Source organism: Staurois parvus, unplaced genomic scaffold (genome assembly GCF_062004578.1).
Source record: "Staurois parvus isolate SC_StPar_1 unplaced genomic scaffold, SC_StPar_1.0 ptg000151l, whole genome shotgun sequence".
In the NCBI taxonomy this organism is placed as follows: domain Eukaryota; kingdom Metazoa; phylum Chordata; class Amphibia; order Anura; family Ranidae; genus Staurois; species Staurois parvus.
Genome location: NW_028317947.1, coordinates 8,559,754 through 8,584,878, shown reverse-complemented (window position 1 = coordinate 8,584,878; position 25,125 = coordinate 8,559,754). Strand labels below are relative to the sequence as shown.

Sequence of the window (25,125 nt, the reverse complement as noted above, 5' to 3'; positions counted from 1 at the left end):
TCTCACCACTTTCCATAACCACCTTCACCTTCCATAACCACTTTCACAAGTCTCTCCACCTTCAATAACCACCTTCACAGGTCTCACCACCTTCCATAATAACCTTCACAGGTGGCTCTACCTCCCATAACCACCTTCACAGGTTTCACCACCTTCCATAACACCTTTAGAGGTCTCACCACTTTCCATAACCACCTTCAGAGGTCTCACCCCCTTCCATCACCACCTTCAGAGGTCTCTCCACATTCCATCACCACCTTCACAAGTCTCACCACCTTCCATAACCACCTTCACCTTCCATAACCACTTTTACAAGTCTCTCCACCTTCAATAACCACCTTCACAGGTCTCACCACCTTCCATAATAACCTTCACTGCGCTCACCACCTTCACAGGTGGCTCTACCTCCCATAACCACCTTCACAGGTTTCACCACCTTCCATAACACCTTCAGAGGTCTCACCCCCTTCCATCACCACCTTCACAGGTCTCTCCACATTAAATCATCACCTTCACAAGTCTCACCACCTTCTATAACCACTTTCACCTTCCATAACCACCTTCACAGGTCTCACCACCTTCCATAATAACCTTCACAGGGTTCATCACCTTCACAGGTGGCTCTACCTCCCATAACCACCTTCACAGGTCTCATCACCTTCCATAACACCTTCAGAGGTCTCACCACTTACCATAACCACCTTCCATAACCACCTTCAGAGGTCTCACCCCCTTCCATCACCACCTTCACAGGTCTTTCCACATTCCATCACCACCTTCACAAGTCTCACCACCTTCCATAACCACCTTCACCTTCCATAACCACCTTCACAGGTCTCACCACCTTCCATAATAACCTTCACTGGGCTCACCACCTTCACAGGTGGCTCTACCTCCCATAACCACCGGCACAGGTTTCACCACCTTCCATAACACCTTCAGACGTCTCACCACTTTCCATAACCACCTTTACAGGTCTCACCACCTTCCATACCACCTTTAAAAGTCTCATCTTGGGAAAAACTATACTCAACCACTGAAAAAAACAGCATGGCCAGAGTGTCATGAGGAAGACCATCCATGAATGTGTTTCATAGATATAAACAGAAATGTATAAATCAGCTAGACTTGGTAGACATCCTGCTTTACCAACAACTATGTAGTGTGAAGGCATTCCTAAGAGGATATAAACAAAATAGATTGCTAAGGTGGAACAATAAGCTGTCCATACACTTATATTTATGCTGAAAAAAAGAAATCTAACAGATTCCGCCCTCCATGCTATACAGCACAAATTGATGAATCCCTCTGCTGGACTATATTATTCTGACAACCGCCGCTGTCTGTCCAAATATCCAAACAGTGTCTGCAACTGACTGAATGCAGCTGCTGTTTGGCCAGATATTTTCCAGGAGGCTCATTCAACAAAAATCGACTTTTGCATGCAGAAGTGAGGCCAAGCAGAGTCCCAACAGACACAAGAGGAAATTTCTAAAAAGTGATATAAATCCATTTTTAGATAGCTTTCCATATGGAAAGATCCCCCCTCTTTTTCTGCTCTGGCATATTGGATATTCCCTCACTTTCATTTACCAGGGTGAATGTGTGTGAATCTCCTAAATGGAGGCAAAGAGAGAAATAAAATCAGACAGGGGTTCTAACCCCTTGCCACCAAGTTCTGACTTTAGATACACTTTAAACACTTTGTACAATAGAAGGAACCCAAACTTTCTCACAATCTTTGAGGATACATACATTCAATTATTACAAACAAGAGTTTTATATGTTAAAAATGCTGGTGGTTCACTTAAACTACCAGTATTCTGGAAATTATCTTTTGCACAGCAACCATATTCATACATTGAATCAGAGATGTATGAACATTTTATGGAATGCATGTTATATATAGAATATTAAAGCATAATCCATAAATTCCCCCCTCTGCTGCTGAAAACGTGCAGTGCACTAGTACAAAAATGTCCCGGTCGCTTCTCAGGATTTTACATTGAAACTCTTGTATAAGTGCAATAATCTGATGCAGGTGTTGAAGTAGGCTCTCCGGGATTTCTGGGGTCCCAAATTCACACAAAACCCTTTTCTAAATCAAAGGCAACTTAATTTGCTGTAAGCCTATAGCTACAGGGGAAATGTTAGCAGCTCAGTTTGGATTTTAAAATAATTAGCAAACTATTGTAGTAGTGATCAACAGCTAAACATATTGGACAAATGGCTCCAATCAGTTATCTATTAGTGATCAATCACATACACATGATATATTGTGGGACCATGCATGATTTTATTTATTTATTCCAGGTACTTATATAGCGCTGTCAATTTTACGCAGCGCTTTACATATATATTGTACATTCACATCAGTCCCTAACCCTCAAGGGGCGTACAATCTAAGGTCCCTAACTCACATTCATACATACACATACTAGGGCCAATTTAGACAGGAGCCAATTCACCTACCAGCATGTCTTTGGAGTGTGGGAGGAAATCGGAGTACCTGGAGGAAACCCACGCAGACACAGGGAGAACATGCAAACTCCAAGCAGGTGGTGCCGTGGTGGGGATTCGAACCAACGACATTTATTATTTACTACTACAAGCTACTTGTGTAGTTTAAGCAATACGGTTTTACCAGATCAGCTAGCCATGAGTACTGAGATAAAGCTGGCCATAGATGGACTGAAATTCAGCCATATCAGCAGGAACCAGCCGAATTTGGATCCACCTTTGGCCATTCCTGTCCAAGAGGAGTTGACCTAGTGGTTGACTCCCATCGAACAGGACTGTTGGAAAATTTGTGTTCGATCAACGAATACAGCCATTCGACCTCAGCGCTGATCAATGTATTCTGAAAGCGGAGGAGTTCCCGCTGTCAGAATACAATACTACAGCTAGAAGAATTTCTTCATCCACCTTGAATGTGTGGATGGGGGAATCCATTTGTGACCAGCATACAGCTGGGGCCAATTGTAAACTGGGAAGCTTTCACATGATTGTAGGCCGCATCTAACAACAGCAGGAATGCTGGTGACATCATTGACCATGTATGTAGCCAATGTCAATGATGTCACCAGTATCCCCACCCCTTTGCTATGCATAGGGAGGAGAATTCCCTGGCTGCAGTTGATTGGGCTGGGGACCTGATATCATGTGACAGCTTCCCACAGGTTTGGGCATAGATGGGTTATGCCAGAGCAAAATAAACTACTGGATTACCCCATTCATGCTGCACAGTGTATATTTATTTATTTCAGGTACTTATATAGTGCTGTCAATTTGCGCAGCGCTTTACACATATATATTGTACATTCACATCAGTCCCTAACCCTCAAGGGGTGTACAATCTAAGCTCCCTAACTCACATTCATACATACACATACTAGGGCCAATTTAGACAGGATCCAATTAACCTACCAGCATGTCTTTGGAGTGTGGGAGGAAACCGGAGCACCTGGAGGAAATCCACGCAAGCACAGGGAGAACATGCAAACTGCATGCAGGAGGCGCCATGGTCAGGAATCGAACCCATGACCCATTTACTGCAAGGCAGACGTGCTAACCACTAAGCCACTGTGCCGCCCATATATAGAGGAATCTCTGCTGCCAGCTATTGTATTCTGATAAATAGCACCCATGGCTGTCAGAACACCCGAACAGTGACAGCATCTGATTGGATCCAGTCGTTGTTTGGTTAAAATGTTTCCACCAGGTTCCTTTGATTTTTAGAATGAAGGATTTCGGACAGGAAATACAGACAGGGCCACCCACAGTTTGAATTTTGCCCAGTATTTGTTCAGCTTTGGGAAGTGAGGAAAGATCTGCAAAAGGGACAGAGATGACAATGAGTAGACAGGGGTTTTAGCCTTCCCCCTACTCTACAAGAAAAAGAAAAATTGAATATCTGTGGCTCCACCTTGGTCTACTCATTTGCACCTCTATGGCAACATGCGCATGCTATGAATTCCAGCCTACCCTACTGATTGATTTTAGTGTTTAAGGCCTTATGCACACAGGACATTTAAAAAAAAAAAACCTCTCCTTGAAGTCTTCCTCCTAGCAGCAGAGTTTTTGCAGAAAAAAACACCTGACACTTGTAAAAGTAACTACCGCTTTTAAAAGCATTTAGGCGCATTTACAAGCATCAAGCGTTTCGCTTGGGCGTTAATATAATAATTTATTATTCTGGCCATTTAAATTCATTAACGCTCAACACGCCTAGCGTTAACACACAATTAGGCACATTTAGCTGCGCCAAATGGTTTTTTACTGCCAAAACGCTGCTGCTCCTGGACGCACTGGCCCTGGGGTTTTTTTTCCAGCTGGTAAACACTACTGCTACTAAAAGCTTCTAAAAGTCTATGTGTGCATGGACACATAGGATAACATTGAGGGCCATTTGGAAGCAGTAAAAAAAAAAAGCCTGATGCCCCTAAAAGTGGCTGCAAAAACACCCCATGTGCACGAGGCCTTAAAGATTAGGAGTGGGTTCCAGTGTACTGATTCCGCCATGTGCTCCTGAAGAAGGATCCCAAGTCCATGTGAATTGTAATGGAAATCTTTGCATGTTGTTATCCCTTTAGATTGTAAGCTCCATGAGCAGGGCCCTCTTATTCAGTGGCTGAATGGTTAGCACTTTGGTCTGGCAGTACTGGGGATGTTGGTTCGAATCCTGACCACGGCACCACCTGCCTGGAGTTTGCATGTTCTCCCTATGCCTGTGTGGGTTTCCTCTGGGACCTCCAGTTTCCTCCCACACTCTAAAGATATGCTGGTAGGTGAATTGGCTCCTGTCTAAATTGGCCCTAGTATGTGTATGTATGAATGTGAGTTAGGGACCTTAGATTGTACGCTCCCTGAAGGTTAGGGACTGATGTGAATGTACAATATATATGTAAAGTGCTGTGTAAATTGATGGCTCTATATAAGTTGGGGACCTTAGATTGTATGACCCTTGAGGGTTAGGGACTGATGTGAATGTACAATATATATGTAAAGCGCTGCGTAAATTGAGGGCTCTATATAAGTTCGGGACCTTAGATTGTATGACCCTTGAGGGTTAGGGACTGATGTGAATGTACAATATATATGTAAAGCGCTGCATAAATTGATGGCTCTATATAAGTTAGGGACCATAGATTGTACGCCCCTTGAGGGTTAGGGACAGATGTGAATGTACAATATATATGTAAAGTGCTGTGTAAATTGACAGTTCTATATAAGTTAGGGACCTTAGATTGTACGATTCTTGAGGGTTAGGGACTGATGTGAATGTACAATATATATGTAAATTGATGGCTCTATATAAGTTATAAGTTAGGGACCTTAGATTGTACGCCCCTTGAGGGTTAGGGACTGATGTGAATGTACAATATATATGTAAAGTGCTGTGTAAATTGATGGCTCTATATAAGTTAGGGACCTTAGAATGTACGCCCTTTGAGGGTTAGAGACTGATGTGAATGTACAATATATATGTAAAGCGCTGCATAAATTGACAGCTCTATATAAGTTAGGGATCTTAGATTGTACGATTCTTGAGGGTTAGAGACTGATGTGAATGTACAATACATATGTAAAGTGCTGTGTAAATTGATGGCTCTATATAAGTTAGGGACCTTAGATTGTACGCCCTTTGAGGGTTAGAGACTGATGTGAATGTACAATATATATGTAAAGCGCTGTGTAAATTGATGGCTCTATATAAGTTAGGGACCATAGATTGTACGCCCCTTGAGGGTTAGGGACAGATGTGAATGTACAATATATATGTAAAGTGCTGTGTAAATTGACGGTTCTATATAAGTTAGGGACCTTAGATTGTACGCCCCTTGAGGGTTAGGGACTGATGTGAATGTACAATATATATGTAAAGCGCTGCATAAATTGATGGCTCTATATAAGTTAGGGACCATAGATTGTACGCCCCTTGAGGGTTAGGGACAGATGTGAATGTACAATATATATGTAAAGTGCTGTGTAAATTGACAGTTCTATATAAGTTAGGGACCTTAGATTGTACGATTCTTGAGGGTTAGGGACTGATGTGAATGTACAATATATATGTAAATTGATGGCTCTATATAAGTTATAAGTTAGGGACCTTAGATTGTACGCCCCTTGAGGGTTAGGGACTGATGTGAATGTACAATATATATGTAAAGTGCTGTGTAAATTGATGGCTCTATATAAGTTAGGGACCTTAGAATGTACGCCCTTTGAGGGTTAGAGACTGATGTGAATGTACAATATATATGTAAAGCGCTGCATAAATTGACAGCTCTATATAAGTTAGGGATCTTAGATTGTACAATTCTTGAGGGTTAGAGACTGATGTGAATGTACAATACATATGTAAAGTGCTGTGTAAATTGATGGCTCTATATAAGTTAGGGACCTTAGATTGTACGCCCTTTGAGGGTTAGAGACTGATGTGAATGTACAATATATATGTAAAGCGCTGTGTAAATTGATGGCTCTATATAAGTTAGGGACCATAGATTGTACGCCCCTTGAGGGTTAGGGACAGATGTGAATGTACAATATATATGTAAAGTGCTGTGTAAATTGACGGTTCTATATAAGTTAGGGACCTTAGATTGTACGATTCTTGAGGGTTAGGGACTGATGTGAATGTACAATATATATGTAAATTGATGGCTCTATATAAGTTAGGGACCTTAGATTGTATGCCCCTTGAGGGTTAGAGACTGATGTGAATGTACAATATATATGTAAAGCGCTGCATAAATTGACAGCTCTATATAAGTTAGGGATCTTAGATTGTACGATTCTTGAGGGTTAGGGACGGATGTGAATGTACAATACATATGTAAATTGATGGCTCTATATAAGTTAGGGACCTTAGATTGTACACCCCTTGAGGGTTAGGGACTGATGTGAATGTACAATATATATGTAAAGTGCTGCGTAAATTGATGGCGCTATATAAGTACCTGTAATAAATAAATAAAGGTTAGGTGACAATTCACTCTGCAAAGAGAGAGTGCCATACTCCTTTAGTAAATCCTCCCCATTGTGTCCTCGGCTAAACTAATAGCACCGACATTCCTAAGCCATTTTACGGCTTTGATCCGTCCTCATAAAGAATTGGCTTCATGCATTCCTTTACAAGAAAACATTTCCTGGGACAAGTCTTCAAAACCGGTCCCTGAAAGATAAGGATTGTGGGTAACGGATATCATGGCAAGGATCAATTTAAATATGCAGATTATGAGGATTTCCTCCTGCCAGTTGCGAGTACTAAAGAAAAAAAAAACTGACATTCCTAGGAACAAAAATTTCCAGGAACAAATGTAAAACAAGACTTGTCCCCTGAACCTAGGGACAGGCAGCAGCTACACTCATACATAAATGCTGAGCAGAAAATGGGGCACATGAGATCTCCTTCACCAAGACAGATTAACTGACGTGATTGTTTATATAATCCATTTAGTCACAGTGGTAGTGAGAGCTGACCCACTTTCCTGAATTGCACCAGCCACACCAGATAACAAGGCTTTCCCAGGCAGAAACTTGGCATATTGGAGGCCATTTTGTAAAAAAAAAATGCAAAAAGGCGCTTCTGGTTATAAGTGATATTTGCCAGGAACATCCTTTATCATCATGGGGAGGAAAAACAAAAAACAAAAAAACAAAACACTGCATGCAAGGAGGTTTAGGGGGTAAGGGCAATGGGAGGAGAGGGCTTTATATGCACATGAAAGTCATTTTATAGCCCCTATAGAAAAAGCAGTCTTTAGATCCCAGGAAGGGGGCAGCAGGGAAGCCGGGTAATAAAATAAGGAGGGGTGAGGGGGATACCTCCTAGGATGAAGCTCCTTTATCATGATTCAGGATTTATTGCTCAAGCTCAAATGGGACTTCTGGCAAAGACTCCTCCCGGCACAGCTGGCAGAGGGGGGTGGGTGAAAACAATGGGTTAAATTTTAGCTCCCTGAGAAAATGATATAGGCACCCCCACTCCTTTTGTGTGTAGAAACAGGCACACAGTCTGTGTAGCACAAACAGGTAAGTGGTATATTTTACATTGTGATCTTTCTGGGGAAAAATGGCCGCAGCAGCTTAGGTCATATTTATTTATTTCAGGTACTTATATAGCGCCGTCAAATTACGCAGCACTTTACATATATATTGTACATTCACATCAGTCCCTAACCCTCAAGGGGCGTACAATCTAAAGTCCCTAACTCACATTTATACATACACATACTAGGGCCAATTTAGACCTGCATGTCTTTGGAGTGTGGGAGGAAACCAGAGTACCCGGAGGAAACCCACGCAGGCACAGGGACGACATGCAAACTCCAGGCAGGTGGTGCCGTGGTCAGGATTTGAACCAGTGACCCTAGTACTGCCAGGTGGAAGTGCCAACCATTTAGCCACTGTGCTGCCCCATATAATATTTCCATACCCCTCGATCTTTAGTAGTGTGTTGCACTCAAACTGTACAATCATTGCACAATTTGATTGCAACACAATCTGTTTGATTAGAACCCAATTAAACTAGCCATACACAGAACAAATTATGAATCATGGGTGGCCTTTGGACATCCTCACGACTAGATCCTTCTATCTGAAAATTGAAGGATCTGGTCTGAAAATTGTTGGCTTAATAGTGGCTACAAAAGATCAGATGCAGCCACTGTTCAGGTCTGAACAGTGGCTGCATCTGATTGGTGTAGCCACTATTAAGCCAACAAACTGCTCTGACAGCTGTGGGTGCCAGCTGTCAGTATTCAATAGCTGGCACTGCAGATTTGTCCATCCATGCCATTGAGCATGGATGGGAGTATCAATAGATCTTACAGTGTATGGCCAGCTTTGGGCAGATCTAAAGGAGATTGAACAGACTGTAAATTGTATGGTCATCTTTATACATAGTATGTGTGCTTCTGAATATCCAGAATTACTGTGTATATGTAAGTACAGATCAGATCAGAACACTTGATAGGTCGGGCTGCTGGGAAGTGTGCGTTCTTTGTTGTATGGAGAACAATGGTCTATAAAACATGTTTATGGACCATGCTTGTTTGTTGAAATGTGTGAGGGACAGGGGGGTAAAAATTTGAGAACTAGCGTCTGCATGCAAGACTGACCTGCAGTATAAAGGTTTGTAGCTCAAAGCTCAATCTTCTTATTGTCTGTAACAGCAAACATACAGGGCTGGAAGGGTCCTCTGCAAAGGGCCTACAAAACCGTTAGGACCAGCACAAAAGGAAAAAGAAAGTGATTTGCAGCACCTGACACCTACCCTTTTATAAGCAACAAAAAGCCTTTTTATTTTAAATGCCATCTCACTTCTATTCCTTCCTGAGTTACTAAATAGGCACCCTGCATACATTCCACATGCACCCATGCATGGTCAAAATGACCCCTCTCCCTATTCTGAGCAAAAGGACCATATTTTACTGGCTGCTGAATGGAGCCTGCAAGAATGTGCATTCTCTATCTGTCCTGCGGTTCAATAGGTTTCCCTCTAGTGGAACTCAAGCAGAATTGCTGAATTCACTGCCTGTCCTATTCTGGGGAAAGCATGGGGTCCCTCCAAGATCCGGGCTTCCCCAAAATGTCAACCCAAGTCATCACAGATGCCCCCCCTCCCTTTTCAAAGTGGCAACTACCTCCGCAAAGGTGAAGAAAAATTCTTGTATAGGTCAGACACAGTGAAGTGTACATACAATTCATAGTGAGGGGCCAATAGAGAGGAGTACCTACAGCCCTCAAGAACACCTTGAATCAAGAAAATGAGCAGAATCTGAAAATTAGTTTGTGGAAATGTGTAACCTTGGTTTTCAGAATAGAATAGCCGTATCATAAAGAGGTAAAGTTTGTAAGTATACACGTGCAGAGAAATGGTCATTGAGAATAGCGTCTACATCTCTACTACCTTCTTCAATATGAATGATGCCTACAGAAAATGCAGGAATAGAAAGTGAAAGATTTGTCCATGGTAAGTCAGTAATTTTTCTACACAAGGGTACAAAGCTAAGGAACATTTGACTAGAGACAGACCCTGCACCAGGCCACAGGGAACAATGGCTATTCCGAGCACTAGTTAGAGGCAGGTTGGGCTACTATCCTCCATGGCTAGGTCCATCACATGCCCATGGCTTCAGAACTGTGGGAAACCAATTGAAGTAACTACAGGCCCTAGAAGGTCAGCCACACGGGGAGGGGGTGAGAACAAGAAGGGAGATATGTGCCCATGGTCAAGCGATTCAGTGACCCAGCTCTTGTAAAGTTTGCCATATAAAGGTGAGAACAAGAAAGGAGATATCTGTCCATGCTCAAGCGATTCAGTGACTCAGCCCTAGTAGGGTTGGCCATATAAAGGTGAGAACAAGAAAGGAGATATCTGTCCATGCTCAAGCGATTCAGTGACTCAGCTCTAGTAGGGTTGGCCATATACTGCTGAGGACAAGGAGGGAGATATCCATTCCTGTTCAAGTGATTTAGTGACCCAGGCCATGGTCTCACTGCAACCTTTGCCAGGGACTGACAGGAGGCATGCTTCTCCGACTAAGGATACACAAGCTACAAAACATTCCTGTGCAATAAAAAGTACCTCCATTTACCCCATGGTGCAGGACATCATCATTTAGCATGTGAGATTTGGACCAATGGTTGGGTCTTTCTCATTTTAGCACTACACAAGACCATTTTAAGCAACAGTACAGTCAAAAGAGAGAGTCAATGCCCCAGAACAAGTAAATACTTCAGGAGTCCAGATTTCTCAGGGTTCTAGTAAAGGTGAAAGGAAATCTATGCCGAGAAGGAATGGAGTACGCCATTGCTAGCTTCTCATAATACCAGTGCTCCGGCTACCATGCTGATCCAATGGCTTCCGTACTCTTGAGCCATGGCCACAGAACAAGTATTCAGATTAAGAGTTCCGACTTCACTCCGACCTTATTTTTTTTTTTTGTCAAAAGAGAGCCAGGCTAAATAGTTTCAAAAGGAATTCAGCAAAATAGCAATGGATTACACTCACTACAGATTTCCTTCAAAATAAAATTGAAAAACAAAAAAATAAACGGAAGGCCCTGCTTACAGCGATGGTCAGAATGCCATCTATATAGACAGCAAAAAGATCACTGATGTTTATGCTGCCTACTCTGCCAAGTGGCTCTGGACCCAATACTATGTAGGCACCATCAGATGGGGAGGTCCATCTGTCACAGCTTAAGGAACCCATAGCAATCTCTGGAGGATGAGATAAGGAATTTTTTTTGGTAAAAGATATGCAAATCTCTTCAGTCAAAAATATTCTTCCTCATTCTTCCAATTTTTTACTTTCTGTATGCACGGTATGGTGCATGCGCAGTGCAGCATACCCTTCTGGTCTGTAAGATGATGGGAATTGGCTACAGAAGACATAACACATGCACAGGGGTAATATCATTGGCTGCCCAATGGCCCAATAAGATATCTCAAAACTCAGAAGTAGCGGTGGCAAAGATGGCAGCATAGTGGGACAGAGAATGCATCACACAGCACTCGAGAAGGGTAGACTTCAAAGAAATTTTGCCATAATCTGCACATATGCTGTGCATACTTGTACACATTACAGCACAAACCCACTCAGCACACAGCGGTTTAAATCCACTTTAAGGATGAAAGTCCCAGAACTTACATTTTCAAACACAAGTTGGCAATGGCAGCTTCCATATTTCTGTCTTGACAGGTTCCCTTGAAACGCTTGATCACAGATTTCAATTCCACTGTTAGACCTCTAGAGAATTCTGGAGGATCTTTGATTAAAAAGCAGCATATTTCAGTTTCCTTTGTGTAGGAATTTTTGTTCTAACATGAAACAATGTCAGGTTAAAAAAAAAAATAATAAGTTTAGAGTTTTAGCGCTTTGAAACAAAAAATGTCAGAGGGACAGAAAATGATGGCTGTCTAATGAAAATTAGCACATGGTCCCTCGTTCACAGAATAAAGAATAATTCCAAGCATCAGTATGTTATACATAGTTACATTGGCTCAGCTTGGACCAATGCGACCATGTATATACTATACCTGGCTGATGCACCTGGAAGTTGGAAATCAATGAAGTAGGCACCACCACTCCAGTGATCTCCACTTGCTTCCAGATACCGTGCCAATCAGCTGCTCTCCTGCACCGTGAATACAGGGGGTCAGCCACTCAGCATGGGTGCCATTCACAGAATGCTTTGCATTTTCTGAATCAATTAATAAAAATACCCATGCTAGGAATTATTCTTTAATCAAAATCTTCCTTTACATGTACTTAAAAATGATGTTGCCCTGTCAAGTAAAAAAAAAATAAAAAATCTTTAGTCCCCACACATGGCAGTGTGAATGAAAGATCTGTACAGTCTATTGCAACCTTTTCAGCCCAGGGGAACCCTGGAAATAAGTTTTCAGGTCTCAGGGAACCCTTAAGTTAATTCATTGGCTTCTGATTGTCCAATGTATTAAATTCAAACTACTAACATTGAAGTACAAAGCCATTCATAACACTGCCCCAAACTACCTCACCGACCTGATACCCAAATACCGCCCAACCCGTACTCTTCGCTCCTCACAAGACCTCCTACTTTCTAGCTCCCTGGTCTCCTCCTCCCACGCCCGACTGCAGGACTTCTCCAGGACTCCCCCCATCCTCTGGAACTCACTACCCCGATCCGTCACACTGTCACCTACCCTCCTCACCTTTAGGCGCACCCTGAAAACCCATCTCTTCAGGGAAGCCTACCCCACCCTCACCTAAGAGCTGATCTCCTCCTCCCGTACCACTATCCCCTCCCTCCTAGATTGTAAGCTTGAAAGAGCAGGGCCCTCGAACCCCTCGTGTTTTGTCTTGTTACTTTATTGTCTCATGTACTGTCCCCCACTATATTGTACAGCGCTGAGCAAACTTTTTGCCGCTATATAAACACTGTATAATAATAATTCATCATGGGTCAATAAACGGAAGGCCCTGCTTACAGTGATGGTCAGAATGCCATTTATATAGACAGCAAAAAAGATCACTGATGTTTATGCTGCTGGCTCTGCCAAGTGGCTCTGGACCCAATACTATGCAGGCACCATCAGATGGGGAGGTCCATCTGTCACAGCTTAAGGAACCCATAGCAATCTCTGGAGGAAATCTAAAGTTCCATGGAACCCTGGTTGAGACTGGCTTATCTGGTATATGAGATGGTCGATCCAATTGCACAGAACGGTCCCATCTTGGCATCTTTATATGTGCTTTGATTCACTGACCCGAAACATTTTACGCAGATAAGGATTTATGGCATTTCTCAAACTTCTTGATCTGTGAACATGTACCTGGTGAGCCAAAGTATTTAAGTCAGGGAACTCCAAAGACATGCTGGTAGGTTAATTGGCCTTAGTATATGTATGTATGAATGTAAGTTAGGGACCTTAGATTGTACGCTCCTTGAGGGTTAGGGACTGATGTGAATGTACAATATACATGTAAAGCGCTGTGTAAATTGATGGCGCTATATAAGTACCTGTAGTAATAATAAAAATAATAAGCATTACAGGTAGCACAGTAACAGGAGAAGGAGGTCAGCAGTGGCATTCATTTACATGGGCTGTCAATGCACCCAAATTTTGGCAAAAACAGACATTATTTATTTATTTCAGGTACTTATATAGCGCTGTCAATTTACACAGTGCTTTACATATATATATTGAACATTCACATCACTCCCTAACCCTCAAGGGGTGTACAATCTAAGGTCCCTAACTTACATTCATACATACATATATTAGGGCCAATTTAGACAGGATCCAATTAACCTACCAGCATGCCTTTGGAATGTGGGAGGAAACTGGAGCACCCGGAGGAAACCCACGCAAGCACAGGGAGAACATGCAAACTCCATGCAGGAGGCGCCATAGTCGGGAATCGAACCCATGACCCATTTACTGCAAGGCAAACGTGCTAGCCACTAAGCCACTGTGCTGCCCCATGTGTGTTTTTTTCCAAAAAAGCAAACAACACATATACAGTGCGTGTGGGTTATATTAAAGCAAACCTGGAACTCCAACTGTTGTAGAGCTACAAGTTCCATGAGGCATTGCAAGGTTCTGCCAGCCACAGACGTGGCTCCCAAAGGCAGGGGCATAATGGGATTTGTAGTTTCCGCACAGCTGGAGTGCTGAGGTTGCATATCCCTATCTTAAAGTACTGGGGTGACATTTAAAATGAAGGGCTTTTTGCACATGCTTCGTGGTAAAGGGTGTGAATTGATACGGTACCAGCCTACTATTTTTCTTTCTGAGAATGGGAGGGCCAGCACTAGGAACCAGCCGGCTGTGCTGCAGTGCACATATGTGGACAAGGAGCATGCTGGCAGATGGAACGGGGAAAGAGATGACTTTACCAGTCTTCTGCTCTCCATTATGTCCGATTACAGGCTCGGGGCAGCTTTATGGCTGAGAAACGCCTGATCACTAACTTGCCTGTGTAGTGTGGAAGTCTGTGTAAATCCCAGCACTAAATGGACAGAATTGCAAATTTTTAACAAAACATCTTCCAAATATGCATTTCAGCTGTCTGCCTGGATCTCCGCTTTAAAGAAATCCTGCTAGCTGCATCCTTGAAGCAGTTTCCAGGAAAGCACATAAATCTTAGCACACGTAAACTGTGCCACGTGAAAAAAAAAATAGAAACGTGAATATAGAATAATGAAATATTCATCAAGGTCTTTGCAAGGCAAAGTACAAAAACATGATGTTTAGATTTATTGAGGCATACAGATCCATAAAGCTGAACTCTGGGAATATGATAAAACTACCCTTGCCGTGGGGCTCCCCATAATAGGTAACAAAAAAAACCAAAACACTTTCGCTTACCTTATCCCTTCATCCCACAGTAGCCGATGTTCACCTTTTCTCTCCGATGCTCCATCATGTGGGCTTCCCTTGGCATCCTCACTTAATCCTCAATCACACTGGATGCTTTTACAGCGGCTTTTGACATTTTTTTCTACAGCCAGTAAACTCCCCAGCATATTATCCTATGTGTCCATGCACACATAGACTGTAATCAACGTTTTTTGGCAGGGGTGTTTTTTTGGCTGGAAAACCCCCCCCAGAACTAGTGGGTTTCTAGAGGAGCTTTTTAGGTGTAAAAATGCTCCAATGCTGAAAAACACAGTAAATCGCAACAAACCGGCGTTTTTGGATGTTTTTTGGCCAAAAAAAATGCTAAAAATTGCAAACGAGAAAAAACAAAGCAAAACGCCGCTAAATGCTAATACAAAAACGCTAAAAAAACCTCACGTTTTTAAAGGTTACTCTACACAGCTAACCTTACCAGCATTATTAAAATGCCCCGTGTGCATGGAGCCTTACAATGCAGTACTGATGGGATTGGCATTGTTTGGACTGGCTGGTCTGGCCCGTTGCACCAAAGAGAAGAGGCCCAGGAGACTGGTCATGTGAAAGAGGGAGCTTGTGGGAATGAAGGATAAGGTACAGAAATGTTCATTTTACTGGTATTCTACTAGATCAGTGGTTCTCAACCTTCCTAATGCCGTGACCCTTTAATACAGTTCCTCATGTTGTGGTGACCCCCAACCATAAAATTATTTACCCAGTAATTATAATTCATGAAGTGTCGTTTTACCTCCAATACTGCTGCTTTAAACACAGTAGCTGCTTTTAACAGAGTAGCTGCTTTCAACACAGCAGCTGCTTTCTACACAGCAGCTGCTCTTTACACATCGGAAATATTTGTTTTCTGATGGTCTTAGGGGACCCCTGTGAAAGAGTCGTTCGACCTCCAAAGGGGTCGCGGTTGAGAAGCGCTGTACTAGAGCATTGGATGCCATCAGTGTGAGGGAGCACCCTGCAAGGGTATCTTTTCATTTTCTCTGAGTTCAGTATTTAGCAACTACTTCTGAGAAATGTTAATGGAAGAGCTGATGGGTTATGGGCAGCAAGGACACCAAATGAAGCCGGAATTCTTTGTCATTGAACCTTGTAAAGCTTTGCAAGTATTATTGGTTATGATTAAGCATGAGATCGTGTGAAGAGCGTTAACAGGTCCTGTATTCATGTTCTGGTGTTTTGTGTGTCCTATGGATCAATAAATATTATTATTATACAGGACTTATATAGCGCCAACAGTTTGCTCAGCGCTTCACATTATGGAGGGAGACAGTACAGTAACAATACAGTTCAATACAAGAGGGATTGGAGGGCCCTGCTCCTTGGAGCTTACAATCTAGGAGGGAGGGGCTAGTGGTACAAAAGGTAATTAGCTGTGGGGAATGGAGTGGTTGGAAGAGTAGAGGATTCCAGTATTAGCTGGGGTCGGGGTAGGCTTCCCTGAAGAGATGGGTTTTCAGAGTGCGCCTAAAAGTGAGCAGAGTATGCAATAGTCTGATAGATTGGGGTAGGGAGTTCCAGAGGATGGGTGAAGCCCTTGAGAAATCCTGGAGACGAGAATGGGAGGAGGAGACAAGGGAGCTAGAGAGTAGGAGGTCCTGCGAGGAGCGGAGAGTACGGTTTGGGTGGTAATTCGGTGATGTAATTTGGGGCAGTGTTATGAATGGCTTTATACGTTAGTGTTTTGAATTTTATCCGTTGGGCAATTGGAAGCCAGTGGAGGGATTGGCAGAGAGGGGTGGCAGATACAGAGTGGTTAGGAAGGTGAAAGAGTCTGGCAGCAGCATTCATGATAGACTGGAGTGGGGATAACCTGCGATGAGGTAGGCCAGTGAGGAGGGAGTTACAGTAGTCAAGGCGTGATATAACAAGGGAGTGAATGAGTTGCTTAGTGGATTCCGAGGTTAGGAACGGGCGTATCTTGGAGATGTTGCGGAGGTGAAGTCTACATGAGTTTGTCAGCGATTGGACCTGGGGCTGAAAGGACAGATTGAAGTCTAGGATTACAGGATACACCATATTCATCTATCCTCCGGTGTGCGGCTGACCCTTCTTCCTATTGCATCGTGTGTGGTGGCGAGCCAGAGCCTGCACCTGTTGTGGATTGATCTGGATTGTTTGACTGAGCGGTATACCTTTGTTCTTTGTAAGCTTTGCAAGTAGAAAGTTCATCCAACACAAGTCAACTTATGAGCTAAAGAGGGCCTCAAATGTGGCCCCTGACATCACCAGAAAGCCACACAAATGTTCAGCATATGCATTGCTTGAAAGGATTGTCAGAAACTGCAGACCTAATAGAGGAAATGAGGGTCAGGGAGTGTGGTCATCCTACATTTTTTTTGGAGAAAACGGCACAAAACTTTGAACATGTTACATGAGGCTAGTTGAGATCAATGCTATTACTCTAATCCATGTTCCCACTACAGACTGCGGAGGTCCAAGGGCTGCACATCATATGCCAATGGGCCTTACACATGGGCCACAGGCTGAGTACCAGGGATGTAGATTATAGATTCAATTTATTACAAAAAAAGGAAAGGTAGAGAGACTACTCATTATCATGGCCATCACTCACAGGGAGAATGTCTCTAGAGGTTATTTAGTCTACTGGATCAAAAATGAAAACATTGAATAAAATGAATCATAGGAACACAGAGTTTAATCATAAATTGTGGTATACTACAGATAATGTATTCAAAGGAAGGCTCTAAAAAAAACAAAAAAACCAAACACACAGAGGGGAATAAAAGCCAGACCAAGCCTCTAAACCCTTCCCAATCTACTAGAGAGTTTTTACTGCTGTTGAGTTTTAAATGTGGCCTCACCTGAGCAGGAAATGGAGAGTAAATTTCCTCAGTGGGGACACACACAGCAATAAAACCTGGTCAAGTTCTTACTCTCCCCACCATGTTCAAAATGTGAATAGAAAGTGGAAACGTATTCTGTAAGCAGTCACTGCTGATCTCCTTTTCAGAAGAAGAGATTTTTCAATGGGAAGAATTCATTAAAATCAATCTCTTTCAACTAGGGTTCCATGGAACCCTAGGATTCCACCAGGAACTGCTATGGGGTTCTATGAGCAATGAGCTATTTCTGACACCAAAGATCTTTTTATCCATCTGTAAGGGGAGCATCCTTCCCACTGATCACGAAGAAGATCCCTTACACCACCAATGGAAGAATCATTCTTCCCACTGACCACCAGGCTATTGTACCGTAAGCTGTAAATATATTCATTTTTTGCAGGGTTTCCTGAGTTTTGAAAGTTATTTCAAGGGTTACTCCATGTTAAAAAGGTTGGGGAAGGCTGATTAATTTGTACCAGGCGATCCTGCCATGAAGGTCAGCCCTGTTATATGGTGACAACAGACTGCCTAAAAATTGTGCCAGTCTTCTGATGCAGAATACAAAGTGTCCCTTTTAATATACATTATGTAGGCTAAAAAGTAGAAAAACCCACTAGCAGGTCTATGTGGAATGGCAAATGCTCTCCACTTATATTTAGATATCAACTGCTCCCAGGGTTCCCAAGTGCTCAGAGTTTTGCTGCTTTTCATCTGAGCAACACAGCTTTGGCCTTAGGAACCCACTTAAATCAGCAGGTTTTTGAAGCTCAAGAGCCCCAATAATGGCAGTGTTTTCCACTTTAGTGTTGCAATGGAAAACGTGAACCTCTGCTTTGCCTTTTGCCCCTGCTGCTCCATTCAGCTTCTGGGAGGAACCAAATGAAGCCATCTGTAAACTCTAAATAGCTAATCTTTAACATGACGTATTCCACACGATATCTCTTTGTGAAGGTGAGCATCTTGGTAGAGAAGCAGTGCATGTTAGAGCTTCTCTACCTGATAACTCAGGGGATATTCAATAGCAGCAGGAGAAGTGTAGAAAGGACAGACCTACAGAAGCAGGGAGATGCATGCAGCGCAGGTCATCAGGTACACATTCCTCTCCAGCAAAGAGCAGTAGTAGCGACATCACCAAATCCTATTCCAACTCTCCTGGGACTAAAGCCTAGTACACACGGGCTGAATGGATTGTGGCATTGGCTGGTTCAATAGAAACCGGCTGACATTTGGCCGCCGATCCGACAGAAGGCGGCTGTTCAGCAGGCCTCAAAAGTGAATCTAAGTAGCGTGGTGGCTACCTTTGTGTTAAAAAAGAACCACAAGAACCACTTGGAGCGACATCAGCATCCAGTGTTAATTTTGTTGAAGAAAATATTTTCATTATAGTTTTCAACAAGGGCACTTTTCCAGTGACAAAACTAAATTAAAATCAAATTGAATCTTTGTCAATTGATGAAGACTATGATGAAAATTGATTCCAATTTTTGTCAGCAAACCAAAGAATGAAAATGTGAGGGAGGGACGTTTCTTGTAACTTGGTTTTACTTAAAAAAGAGGTTATATAATGTCTAAATCTGCATCTGTGTAGTTTGTTCAAACCTTGATAGCATAAATAATAACATATTAGATTTTTACTCCAGGGGTATATAATGAGTTTGGAAATTCTAGAGAAATGCTTAAATACTGCATTACAATTTAACCTCCCTATCAGTCTGATTATGTCCATATTTCTGTGCTCAATGCAGTACATTTTTTTGCATGGAAATATGTCTTTTTTTATTGTAGGCCTGTAATTTTTAGGAATAACTCACTGAAATCTGTCCGAACAAGAGTCTAGTAAACATCCTGGGTATGATAAAACTTGAAACACGAAATCATAAATTATAATTTAATAAATAATCATAAAAATAATAATATAATAATAAAAAATTTAATTCAATAATATAATCAAACCAAAAACACTGATATTTGAAATATAGCGCACATCACTGAGCAAAGTCGCAAAATCATTTTCAATGTCTGATGATGAATTTCCCCACTAATCATTATCACTCAATTCTACAAGTAGTTCTGATTTACTATCGCTGTTCTCTAGCCGGTCTAAAACCGCTTTTGACCTAAAGGGACGCTTTCTCAGTTTCTAGGCAGAAAGAACAGTAAAAATGCAGGCAGGGCGCAGGACAAAGCACTCGGGACAAAAAGTATGTGAAATGGTTTGATACAGTAATGTTTTACTATGTGATTTTAGAGTATTTAGTGAATGTCACTTTTTGTCATTTTCAAATTTCAGGCCGGTTCCGTCCCCGTACGTCCTGACGTCGTAGGAGATGGAACCCAGAAGACAGATGCCGGCATCCGCCGGAGGACATTGCCGGGGACACTGCAGGAGGGACATCGCGGGAGCGCAGGACAAGGTAAGAGAAAAACATATCCCGGAGCAACGCCGGATGGTAAGTCCGAGTGTAGCTCGGGGTTACCGCTTTTGGTACTGAAACTTTACCCGGAGCTACACTCGGGAATACCGCCAGGGGGGTTAACCAAGTCCATTAGATTTTAGTCGACTAAAATACAACTAAAACAATTCAGATAACTAAAATACGACTAAAACTAAAATGGCATTTTAGTCAAAAGACTGACGAAAACTAAATCGAAATTTGACGTCAAAATTAACACTGTCAGCATCTAAGGAGCACTCCCTGACATCTAAGGAATATGCGTTCCCCCACTGATTTCAGATGCTGTGATGTGATACAAGAGAGGAAGATTGCGTTGGCCATGTGCGGCAAGTGCTCCATCCTAACATTCTGGGGGTGTGCCTTAGATGGTGGTGCCATGTCCAAGAGGTCTCTTGTTTTGGATTCTGTGCAGGATGCAGTAGATCTCACTCAATGGAAGTTTTTTTGGCTAGGCTGCAGGGAAGCCACTCTTGCCCTACAGGAATATCATTTAAAGCAGAACTCTGGGCACAAATGTTATTACCAGTAAGCACTGATGCTTTCATACCTTAATAGTTAATGCTTCTTCTTTCTTTCTCTAGTGTGCCCAGTTTGAGAAATCCAGGGTGCATTTTTTTGAACCATGGCTTCTTTCTCTATAACATTCATGTTGCAAGACTGGTTTATCCCCCTGGCCACCGGGTCTTGTCTCTGCCCTTCTGTAGTTCTTTACAGCGAACAGGGATGTAAGTGCATCCCTGCTCGCTGTAGTGGGAGGGCTTCTGGTCCGAGCCGCCTACAGTTCCTATCAGGATAGTGGCTGGCTATGTGGGCGTGCAGTCCTTGGCACCAACTCCACACTCCGCTCCTCCTCCTCTCCTCCACAGGTTCGCTGCACAGGATGCCTCTCATTTCCTGCATTTCTCTTTGCATCATGGGAAATGTAGTTCTTTTTCATTCTCGGAAGTGAAGTGCAGGATGAGAGAAGGTCCTCCTCCCGCCGCCAGGAAGAAGCACTCTTTTTCAAGGATGTCACTGGGGCTGAAAATGTTGGAAAAGTCAACATAATTTAATCTGAATTTGCAAATTTGTCTAGATCCTGGAGTTCAGAAGGGGGAGGGGAAAAAAGCGCCTTCTAAATACAGTATGCAGAGTGATATTTAATGGACTTTAGTAGAAACATTTACAAGATAAAGCAAATGAGATATCCCATCAGACACAGTAGGGGGTATACTGCCAATGCCACTATTCATGCGTCCCCTGGTCGTGAGATGCAGTCACCGTAGATGTGAGAAGAGTTTCAGGCTTCTGCAGCTAGGACTGGAAGTTCCTGGGACCAGTGTGGAGCGCACTAGTCGGGCGGACGTGGCGTCATCAATGGGGAGGCAGAGCACCACAAAGAGAACAAGCCTACGCGGTCGGAGCCCACAGCTACTTCAGATGGCCTGCTGTACACACTAATTTATAGAAACAAGCTACATGGCGCAGAAAGTCCGATGCATGAATAAATACATAAAAACACACACATTATATATATATATATATATATATATATACACACACACACACACACACACACACACACATACATATATACACACACACACACACACACCATGCTCTCTGCTCCTCGCAAGACCTCCTACTCTCTAGCTCCTTCTCCCATGCTCGTCTCCAGGACTTCTCCAGAGCTTCCCCCATGCTCTGGAACTCTCTACCCCAATTTATCAGACTATCGCCTACTCTGCTCACTTTTAGGCGATCTCTGAAAACCTCTCTTCAGGGAAGCCAATCCTGCCCTCAGCCAATACTGGAATCTTCTATTCCTCCTACCAGTCCATCCCCCCAGTTACTACCTTTTGTACCACTAGCCCCTCCCTCCTAGATTGTAAGCTCCAAGGAGCAGGGTCCTCCTATCCCTCTTGTATTGAACTGTATTGTTACTGTATTGTCTCCCGTTATATTGTAAAGTGCTGAGCAAACTGTTGGCGCTATATAAATCCTGTATAATAATAATATATTTATTATACAACACACACACAATATATACAGTCAGGTCCATAAATATTGGGACATCGACACAATTCTAACATTTTTGGCTCTATACACCACCACAATGGATTTGAAATGAAACAAACAAGATGTGCTTTAACTGCAGACTGGCAGCTTTAATTTGAGGGTATTTACATCCAAATCAGGTGAACGGTGTAGGAATTACAACAGTTTGCATATGTGCCTCCCACTTTTTAAGGGACAGAATAATAATCATAAATCAAACTTTCACTTTTTAATACTTGGTTGCAAATCCTTTACAGTCAATTACAGCCTGAAGTCTGGAACGCATAGACATCACCAGACGCTGGGTTTCATCCCTGGTGATGCTCTGCCAGGCCTCTACTGCAACTGTCTTCAGTTCCTGCTTGTTCTTGGGGCATTTTCCCTTCAGTTTTGTCTTCAGCAAGTGAAATGCATGCTCAATCGGATTCAGGTCAGGTGATTGACTTGGCCATTGCATAACATTCCACTTCTTTACCTTAAAAAACTTTTTCGTTGCTTTTGCAGTATGCTTTGGGTCATTGTCCATCTGCACTGTGAAGCGGCGTCCAATGAGTTCTGAAGCATTTGGCTGAATATGAGCAGATAATATTGTCCGAAACACTTCAGATTTCATCCGGCTGATTTTGTCAGCAGTCACATCATCAATAAATACAAGAGAACCAGTTCCACTGGCAGCCATACATGCCCACGCCATGACACTACCACCACCATGCTTCACTGATGAGGTGGTATGCTTAGGATCATGAGCAGTTCCTTTCCTTCTCCATACTCTTCTCTTCCCATCACTCTGGTACAAGTTGATCTTGGTCTCATCTGTCCATAGGATGTTGTTCCAGAACTGTGAAGGCTTTTTTAGATGTAGTTTGGCAAACTCTAATCTGGCCTTCCTGTTTTTGAGGCTCACCAATGGTTTACGTCTTGCGGTGAACCCTCTGTATTCACTCTGGTGAAGTCTTCTCTTGATTGTTGACTTTGACACACATACACCTACCTCCTGGAGAGTGTTCTTGATCTGGCCAACTGTTGTTAAGCGTGTTTTCTTCACCAGGGAAATAATTCTTCGGTCATCCACCACAGTTGTTTTCTGTGGTCTTCTGGGTCTTTTGGTGTTGCTGAGCTCACCGGTGCGTTCCTTCTTTTTAGGAATGTTCCAAACAGTTGTTTTGGCCACACCTAATGTTTTTGCTATCTCTCTGATGGGTTTGTTTTGTTTTTTCAGCCTAATGATGGCTTGCTTCACTGATAGTGAGAGCTCTTTGGATCTCATCTTGAGAATTGACAGCAACAGATTCCAAATGCAAATAGCACACTTGAAATGAACTCTGGACCTTTTATCTGCTCATTGTAATTGGGATAATGAGGGAATAACACACACCTGGCCATGGAACAGCTGAGAAGCCAATTGTCCCATTACTTTTGGTCCCTTACCAAGTGGGAGGCACATATGCAAACTGTTTTAATTCCTACACCGTTCACCTGATTTAGATGTAAATACCCTCAAATTAAAGCTGACAGTCTGCAGTTAAAGCACATCTTGTTTGTTTCATTTCAAATCCATTGTGGTGGTGTATAGAGCCAAAAATGTTAGAATTGTGTCCATGTCCCAATATTTATGGACCTGACTGTATATATATATATATATATATATATATATATATATATACATATACATACACACACACACACACATACAAATACTAAAAGGGTAAATACCAACAATAATATGAATATATATATATATATATATATATATATATATATATATATATATATATATATATATATACATACAACAATTCATGTATATATTTTTTATACCTCTACACATGAAATTAAAAAAGTATATAAATACTAGATCAGAGTTTGTATATAAAAAAACAAATTGTACATAAAAATCCAAATCATACATACAAAAAAAGCTATTTGGAAGAAAGAAAGAAAGAAAAAAAAAAAAAATATAATAATAATAATAATAAACCATGCCTTTTTTGTATGTACTATTCGGATGAAGTGAAAATTTAGTATGAAAAGGCGATAAGAAACCAGATAACCCATTTAAAACCAATTATGTCATTGTGACGTTGATCAGCGTTTATGGGCAGAGATAAAAAAAATAATCTGAAACTGCCCTCCAGATCATAGACAGTTGTCAACGATGCCATCTTTTGTATTGTTACAACAACAAAAAATATCTTATTTTTTCATATAAAATTGACATTATGGAGAACGTTTATGGAGAGATCAGTATTCTACACATTACCCATAGCATAAACATGCACACGGTGATTCACACAGACAGCAAAGAGTTGTGTGAAGGAGGAGGGGGTAGAAAACACATTTCTCTGCTCTCAATACTGTGAAATGACATCACATTCACTGTAAACTTCCCCCCTGAGGCACATTAAAGATGGCCCGCACTGATTCCCTACCAGCTGCTTCATGAATCCTCTCTGATAACTACATAGCTGGAATAGTCTCAACTAAACTCGCAGCAAGCCAGAGGGGCCCTCCAGCACCGTTTCCCCTCCGCTGTGCTTTCATCTGCCTCTCTAGTTTGTCATGTCGCTCCCCTGCCTGCGTAGTCTTGGGCTCCCGCGTTTCGCCCTGATCCCCGACACCATTCTCTCAGGCACTCCGCAGTCTCGTCATCCCTCTTTCGAGTTCTTATCCCGCTCAATATACAGCAAACCTCATTTTGGATCTGGTGGAAACGTCTCCTTTTTTCATGCGATGGAGGGATAGACTATACATCACAGCATATTTAATAGAATGAGATTGTATGCAAAGATACTGCTCCTACTGTGCTGCATAAATAATAAACAAATATACGAACGCGTAGAATTTTGTTAGGATGTTCATACGGCAACTCTGAAAAA

The 25,125-nt window shown here is 42.3% G+C and overlaps 2 protein-coding genes across 4 annotated transcripts in view; one reads left to right on the top strand and one right to left on the bottom strand.

The window, feature by feature from the left end:
• Positions 1–25,125, bottom strand: part of RARA (retinoic acid receptor alpha) — a 257,712-nt gene that overhangs the window by 88,993 nt on the left and 143,594 nt on the right. The window lies entirely within an intron of this gene.
• LOC149463889 (protein kinase C theta type-like) overlaps positions 18,675–25,125 on the top strand; it is a 61,402-nt gene continuing 54,951 nt past the window's right edge. Inside the window, exon 1 of the mRNA XM_089674683.1 lies at positions 18,675–18,707. Coding sequence (XP_089530809.1) covers positions 18,675–18,707 — 33 coding nt within the window. The remainder of the gene's footprint in view (positions 18,708–25,125) is intronic.